The 8,802-nt window shown below is 43.6% G+C and overlaps 1 protein-coding gene across 1 annotated transcript in view; it reads left to right on the top strand.

Moving 5' to 3' along the window:
* The first annotated feature begins 2,699 nt into the window (after positions 1-2,699).
* LOC134447927 (nucleobindin-2-like) overlaps positions 2,700-8,802 on the top strand; it is a 35,140-nt gene continuing 29,037 nt past the window's right edge. The window contains exons 1-2 of the mRNA XM_063197644.1: positions 2,700-2,805; positions 5,335-5,480. Coding sequence (XP_063053714.1) covers positions 5,337-5,480 — 144 coding nt within the window. The 5' untranslated portion in view covers positions 2,700-2,805; positions 5,335-5,336. The remainder of the gene's footprint in view (positions 2,806-5,334; positions 5,481-8,802) is intronic.

The following is an 8,802-nucleotide window of genomic DNA, read 5'->3' as shown; positions in this document are numbered from 1 at the left end:
GAGTACAACGTCAGTTCCTGTTCAGTGAAGTTTACGCTTGGCGTCGCCAGAATGGATAATAAAGAAACAACGACATCTTGTGGTCAGCTGGTGTTGTACCCGTTTGTGCTATATCAGTTTTAGTCAGAGACGGCTCTGGTTTTAGTTGTTCCACTGTGCCACAGTGTGGTGAGAACTAGGAAACGGTCAAAACCAATGTAATGCATTGAACCCATGTTGAAAGTCTGACAAAATATTGGTGGAATTTCCAAGATTGCTCAACATCAGTTATTGAAAAGTGTTGAATGACAATGACATTAGTCTTCACAAGACCCTATGGTGAAGACACACCTATTTCTGAAAAGTCAGTTAGACCAATGATTCTCTTTTAAAAAATATTTTTTGTCAACATTAATCATATGCTTTTAAAATATGACTCACACTGTATGCCATTTTAGTGTGTGTGTGTGTGTGTGTGTGTGTGTGTGTGTGTGTGTGTGTGTGTGTGTGTGTGTGTGTGTGTGTGTGTGTGTGTGTGTGTGTGTGTGTGTGTGTGTGTGTGTGTTTGACCTATGGCCTATGGATGTGCTTACTTGTTTATATCTTGTCTATGTTATTGTATTTTAATATTTGTTTTACCTGTCCAGGGACTGCAGATGGAAATTAGCTATATAGCTATAATCTGGCACAAGCCATCTTTTTACTTCTGTAATCAATGTGTATTGTGCATGGTCCCTGTTGAACTAAACTAAATAAACTAAACTAAACTAAGAGAGACGGAGAAGGGTCGGCAAAGGACCTGGGCTAGGGACTGAACCCGGGTCGGCCGTGTGGCAAGAAAGTGCCCTACCGTTAGCGCCATGGTAGGGCCAGACCAGCGATTCCCAAACTGTGGGCCGCAGCCCACTGGTGGGCCCGGAAAGTATTCAAAGTGTGCCTTGAAACCATTTTCTAAAAATCAAAATAATATTTGCATGTGTTGCTGTTAGTGGTGTCAACAATGATCGATTCGGCGATGCAATCCAATGCGGGGCATGGACGATCCAGATTTTTTTAAGTTTCAATTACTTCCATGGATATTTCTGGAGCAAATGAATGTTGAATGAAATAAAAGCACTTCAAAACATTGCAAGACTGATACAGACAATAAATTGTTGCTCAGTATCTGACTCCTTGTATTGCTTCATCATGACTGATTAAACATTTGCTTTGCTTTCAGTAGAAATGTAATGCATTGCAATGCATTGTAGAATTGAATCGATCGGATCGGATCGGATCGCATAGAATCGAATCGAATCGAATCGCTACCTCACGAATCGTGATCGAATCGGATGGTGAGGGCAGTGCCAATCCACACCACTAGTTGCTGTTGAATGCATATTTAGAGTTGTAATGTTTATTGGGCCAGAGGTGGGCCCCAAATAATTGTGAACATTTCCAAGTGGGCCCCAAGTTGGAAAAGGTTGGGAACCCCTGAGGTCACACCCCACTGACATGTGCTGCAGCCTACATTCAGGACTAGGGCTGGGTTCAAAAGATCGAATCGAAAAGTGTGATATCGATTCACATTCGAAAAGTGTGATATCGATTCACAACTTTGTGCATCGATCTTTTGCCGATGATTACAGGTGCTATTTTCTCAACCACAACCTGCAGCTTTATTCCACATTCATGTGCACTACATCCACAATACACACGGTCTGTTCAAGTAAATAGTGCCAGTGTTTCCCCACATCTTTCTCTAATACCAAGGTATTTCATGTTTGTTTGGGTATCAAAGGTTGAGATATTTCAGTTTTTATAGCCGGTTATGGGTTAAAGTGACAACCCAGCAATACAAAAGATTGATATTGAATCGAATCGAATCGGATGACTGAGGTACCCGCAGCATGGTACCGTTCCGCCGCACTGCTCCCTAGGGGCGCCATTGAGGGCTGCCCCCTTGCACGGGTGAGGCATAAATGCAATTTCGTTGTGTGCAGTGTGCAGTGTTCACTTGTGTGCTGTGGAGTGCCGTCACAATGACAATGGGAGTTGGAGTTTCCCAATGGGCTTTCACGTCACTTTTCACTTCACTTAGGCCTACAGACAGGCAGACAGACAGACAGACAGACAGACAGACAGACAGACAGACAGACAGACAGATAGATAGATAGATAGATAGATAGATAGATAGATAGATAGATAGATAGATAGATAGATAGATAGATAGATAGATAGATAGATAGATAGATAGATAGATAGATAGATAGATAAGAATGGAGAGTATTCCCTGAATGGAGATAGATAAACTGTGTGAAAAGATTCAGATATGTATACTGTATAGACCTAGGCCTATATCAAGGGACAGGAAAAATGTCATGACAAGTGCGCCTAATTAACAATTTATTTTAAAACTAATTATTTTATTCCTTTATTATTATTAATGATAAGTAATAATTGAATGTTGATTTCATGTGGATTAAACTATGCCTTGCTATGTTATAGACCTGTGTCATGACTTCTTTTTATTTTTTATTTCTTTCCATTCATGTTAGTTCTTCTCTGAACGCCACGTACTTTTTCCTCTTGCGTCAGAGAACGGTCTTGTGCAGGCTGTTTGATTGAAATGTGAAACACGCAATGGATGTCCATCATGACTGCCATAAACAAGGAAGTAACGGTTCCTGACCAATGGCCGTTCAGTAGAGGCGTGACTTTGGAGTTGTACGGCGCTTTGAAGGCTTCATCCCCGAGCCAGACAGACTTGCGGGTGACAGGTGGACACAAGGTGTAAGCAGCAGATATTTACAATTTCCCAAAGTTTAGGAGGCGAAACATAGAAAGGTAAGTAATGGATCTGGTTATACGAGCCGCCAGGGAAGTAGTTCTGTGTTTTTGCCTTGTTTATTTCGGGGATGTGCTTGTTTCTAACTGCTCCATGGTTGTCACTGTGAAAAAGAGGATATGGGTCGCGAGCTGTTACTCATCATGCTCCATCACGCGCTACATAGATACATGTAGCCATTGCGCGCGCATTGACACCATGTAACCAGATTGTATATGTTTAAAATGTTACGAAAAGACGTTGGCTGTTTACACGGAAGTGGGGGATCTTTATCCCACACGTGTAACTGAGGCGTGATTGGCCATGGGATTAAGATTAACACAGCAACTCATGCCTCTTAAGTGCGTGCACACACACACACCACACAACATCTCAATGAAACACCATTGGCTTGCTACGTGTGGTCTACACACCCTACACAAGCTTCACCTTTACTCAGTGAGGTTAGAGTTGGGACATGCTGGATGTCAAGGAGCAGATACTTTTAAAAATCTCAGACAGTGCAACAACACCTAATTGTCTGAAGACTTGCGAGACCGTCCTGCGTTGGTCTTGAACCGACACTTTTCCTCTTCAAGAGCTCTTCCTAAATTGTAGAGCGCACTGGCGAAATTCTCCAGACTGTCATGCACCAATACTAGCCTGCTGTTCATTCTTCAGGCAAATGTCTTTCCCCTTAAAGGGACAGAGACTTTAACTGACTTGACCGTTCTTACATTTACTTTGGCACAGTTTGTTTGGTGTTTTATCCATCATCCACTACTTGGGTCTGTAAAGGTTGCACCACTTTCTATTGACCATCTTGTATGTAGGCTGATCTTAGAAAACATGCCCTGTAGAGGAATGGCTGTACAAATATTTGGGGGCTGAAAACCAATGGCCCTAGCCAAAGGTCTGGGCAGCTTTGTGAGGATTGCCAAATAGGCAAGAGGAAAACTAGAATACTCAGAAACGTTTAGTAATAGCCATTTTGTTGTGAAAGTTGAGTTGAAACTGGTGTAAGGCCATCTTTAGGTGTCCTCTGGGAAACTGTCCAAAATGCGTTGGGCCAATTGTGGAGATTCTAGAAGAGCTAATAGATTAAATATAATAAGTAAAGAAGGCTTGATGAGGTGTTCAATGGGACATGTGTTGTGTGCGGTTCCTGTGGATCTATCTAACCTGTCTGTGAAAAGTTGGTCTAGAGTAGTGGTTTTCAAAGTGGGGTCCGGGGAGGGACCCCTAGGGGGACTGCAAGGGGTTGCTAAGGGGTCCGCGGCAAGTTGGAAGAAAAAGTAACAAAAAGCAAAACACAATACATAAGTGAATAATAAATGTACACCAAAATAAGCTAAACAATATTTCCATTAGCTAAGAACTGCATTATAATAATAATCTATTGCGCCATCTCTGCATTCGATTATAGTTATAAATATATAGAGGCATATCCCAATGGGGCACGGACACACAGACATAGCATTGCACAGAAAAACAATGTGTGGTTAGGTCGGACCAATGAAAGGGGAGCCTTGGCTGGAATCTACTGGTTTATGGGGGACCTTGTCATAGTAAAGTTTGGGAACCACTGGTCTAGAGAATGCACTTGTGTAACTGTATATTCTGGCGTTGTATTCTGTTATTGTCATAAGGTGGTGCTGTCCTTAGATGGCCCTACAATACATTTTTTAAGCACTTAAACCCCAAAGGTCACGATTGAATTCATTTCCCATGTTAGTTTTGTTATTAAAGGACCAGTTCAGTCAATTTCAATATGCTGTTGTATTGCTCATGCTACCCTTGACTTGTCAGTACCCGGTGATGCCACATTTTTCGGCTAAGCCCTTTCTGAGATATGAGCTATTCTAATGGGGGCAGCGTTTGTTTACATTTTTTTTTAAAATTAACATAGGCCTACTCCAAATATTTTCCCAAAAGGTAAGCTTACCGCTGTTTGCTAGTTGTCTGCTGATGTTGTATAACCTTTCGGATGTTTTTGGGAATAAATAGAAATATTTTTTTGAAATGTAAACAAAGCGCTGCCTCCATTACAATGACTAAGATCTTGGAAAAGGCTGAAGGAAAAAAAAAAAAAACCTCAGGTACTGACAAGTCCAGGGTAGTGTGAGCATTACAACTGCATGTTGAAATTAACTGAACTGCTCCTTTAATATTGGGCATCATACGAGAGGGGTGCAGCTATTCGAAAGACTATCCAGCAGCGACAACTCTTTGAGACCTTTGTTAAACTATTGTAGGCTTCTTGTGTACTTATGCCTCTTTTCCACTGCCAGCATTCTGGTAGGCCTACAGCGCGACTCGGCCGCCACTTTTTGCTTTACGATTAGGCTGTGTCGTGTCTATTCGAAAAGCAAAAAGTGGCGGCCGAGTCACGCTTTGTTGGGCTGCAGTAGACCAACCAGAAAACTGGCAGTGGAAAAGAGGCATTTGAGACCTTGTTAAACTATTGTAGGCTTCTTGTGTACTTGGCACTTAGGGTTCTAGTCCCATACTGTCCTGATGGTTCCCTGTGTGTGTCTTCTTTTTAACAGAGATGTGGACGAGTAGAGGACCACGGCATCACTTGTGGCTGTGGCTGTGTGTGTGCGTGTGGCTGTGTATTCACGCTGTGCCCATCGCCGTGGACAAGACTAAGATCGATCCCCCCGCAGATAAACTGGACCCACCAGAGAGTACAGTAGGTTTCACACCGCGACTGACCTACACAGTTGCATGGGGGCATTTAAAATGGTCTCCTCCCAAAGGCTTTGAATCGATTAATCATTATTCCATTCGATTCGATTCGATTCATTCCAAATCGATTCAATCCGTTCCCTTATTGGTGCCAGGATTTCCCCCAAAAGATGCTGTTGCCTATTTTTATATAAAAATGTCAAAGGGCTGTGGCTTGACAGTGTTAACAGATTGCTAATTTGTAATAAGTAGGCCTAGGCCTAATTGACTAATACCTACTGGGTATTTTCCATAGACCTAAATGAAACAAAAAGAACAAAAAAAAATCTGCTTTTTGTGTCTGGAAAGTCATGGAAAATCATGGAATTTTATATCTGAATTAGAGTGGGAACCCTAGGCCTGCCCATACATCCTGTGATACTGTATCACAGGAAGTATGGGCAGGCCTAGGTTTACACCTGAACTGATCCCAGTGAACAAACCAAATGTTAGATAAACTGATGGGCTATTAAGTGACATGCTCTGGCTTAGTTTTTGACTGAATACGCAATGGCCACAGAACTGCATATGGCGTAGTTTTAGTTACAAACAGATTTAAGTTACCTGTTATTAGCCACGAAACCTGTTAGTCATGAAAGTGAAACATTGGCACAAACTTCATATATAACGTATATTGTCACGATGAAAGAAGGGGTACAACAGTATGTTTCCATGGTTACCTGTACACACTCTTTCATTCCTAACATAGTAAAGTACATTACCTTTAAGAGAAAAGTCCCAAACAACACCCACTTCACATCAAAAGCTGCTAAATGTCCTTGTCTCAAACTTGATCTTTTGACCGTACATTTCATTATGTCAGACTCAGTTGCTTGCAGTGAGCGCTTGATTGATCTGTGTAACTGGGTGAGGCAGAAAGCAAGCAGTCCACTCCACTGCACTGCACTGCATGCCCTATTGCACTGCACTACACTCCACTGCACTCCACTCCACTGCCCTGCATGCCCTATTGCACTACACTACACTCCACTCCACTGCACTGCACTGCACTGCATGCCCTATTGCACTGCACTGCATGCCCTATTGCACTGCACTGCACTGCACTGCACTGCACTGTACTGCATGCCCTATTGCACTGCACTGCACTGCACTGTACTGCATGCCCTATTGCACTCCACTCCACTGCACTGCACTGCACTGCACTGCATGCCCTATTGCACTGCACTGCACTGTACTGCACTGTACTGCATGCCCTATTGCACTGCACTGCACTGCACTGCACTGCATGCCCTATTGCACTGCACTGCACTGCACTGCACTGCACTGCACTGCACTGCATGCCCTATTGCACTGCACTGCACTGTACTGCACTGTACTGCATGCCCTATTGCACTGCACTGCACTGCACTGCACTGCATGCCCTATTGCACTGCACTGCACTGCACTGCACTGTACTGCATGCCCTATTGCACTCCACTCCACTGCACTGCACTGCATGCCCTATTGCACTGCACTGCACTGCATGCCCTATTGCACTCCACTCCACTGCACTGCACTGCACTGCACTGTACTGCACTGCACTGCATGCCCTATAGGGAGGGAAAGTAATCTCATCGCCCCCTGCTGGCAACGTTCCAACCCCCTGCAACAAATGAATGTTTTTTTTCTTTGAAAAATTACATCTCGGCCCTGACGACGAAGTAGAAGTAGTGGCAGTCATATTATGGGCATGTTGGCCCGTTTTATCGAACCAGGTGGTAAAATGTTCGGTTTTTCACTGATCTGAGCTGATTTTAATATTCTTTAAAAAGCTAATACAGAACTACACTGACTGGCATGTGTGGCTTGTTTACTCCATGTAATTAGCATAGCCAAATTAGCATAGCCAAACATGAGTCACACCGCGACTGACCTACACAGTTGCATGGGGGCATTTAAAATGGTCTCCTCCCAAATGTTTAAAATGGATTTAAAATGGCTTCACAATCTCATACTGATGTGCTCGAGATAATTTAAACATTGTTAAGGTAATATGTCACTGGAAGTATGAGACTTGGACGCACAGGACAAAGGTCAAGTTCAACCATTTAAACTCTTAAAGGGAAGGAGTAAAATGAGCTTTCCTGAAACGTTATATCGCTGTGTATTGAGAGGGTAAGAAAGAAGTGGATATTCCACCTTTACAAAGTAAGAACCTGTCGTACTGCATATTTGGCTAGCCTGGCCATCACAACTAAAAAGCTCTGTGAGTATTAGGGCTGGGTATAGCAGCCATGTTCCTGTATCGATTCGATTTGGATTCTTAGGGCTTTGAATCGATTAATCATGATTCCATTCCATTCGATTCGATTCATTCCAAATCGATTCAATCCGTTCCCTTATTGGTGCCAGGATTTCCCCCAAAAGATGCTGTTGCCTATTTTTAGGAACTTGCGTTCGTTCGCGTTCATTTGTTTCTCTGTGTTGTCAACGAGGCGCGAAGCACAGCATGCTGGGAGCTGTAGTCCGTTTCCGACCAGATTGGCACAATTTCTATTTTTCTTAAAAGGGCAAAAAATGACTTGAGATTTTCACAGGTAGTAGTTCATGCTATTGTGTACGCTGAAAAATGTGTCTGGTGTTATAGTTCCAAGTCATATCTTTGTGGGATTTTTTTAAAAACTTGTCTATGGGAGTTTCAATAGGATCACCCTGGTGTTTGGAACTTAACCGGTAGGATCGCTGTTTTCCACTTTCCCTCCCAATTGCACTGCACTGCACTGCACTGCACTGTACTGCATGCCCTATTGCACTCCACTCCACTGCACTGCACTGCACTGCACTGCATGCCCTATTGCACTGCACTGCACTGCACTGCACTGCACTGCACTGCATGCCCTATTGCACTGCACTGCACTGCACTGCACTGCACTGCACTGCACTGCACTGCACTGCACTGCATGCCCTATTGCACTGCACTGCACTGCATGCCCTATTGCACTCCACTCCACAGCACTGCACTGCATGCCCTATTGCACTGCATGCCCTATTGCACTCCACTCCACTGCACTGCACTGCACTGTACTGCACTGCACTGCACTGCATGCCCTATTGCATGTGTTTACTTAGCGTTGGAGGGTGAACTTCTGAGTCGCCCCCACCCCCCAAACACACACACACACACACACACACACACACACACACACACACACACACACACACACACACACACACACACACACACACACACACACACACACAGCGTAAACGGTCAACTCCATTTTCACCGAATGTTATGCTGTCAAATGATTTCTATGCATGTGACAAAGACATCCTTGCATCCTTGT

This window comes from Engraulis encrasicolus, chromosome 4 (assembly GCF_034702125.1).
Source record: "Engraulis encrasicolus isolate BLACKSEA-1 chromosome 4, IST_EnEncr_1.0, whole genome shotgun sequence".
Lineage (NCBI taxonomy): Eukaryota > Metazoa > Chordata > Actinopteri > Clupeiformes > Engraulidae > Engraulis > Engraulis encrasicolus.
The sequence above is the reverse complement of the archived record's forward strand: the minus strand, read 5'-3'. Positions and strand labels throughout refer to the sequence as shown.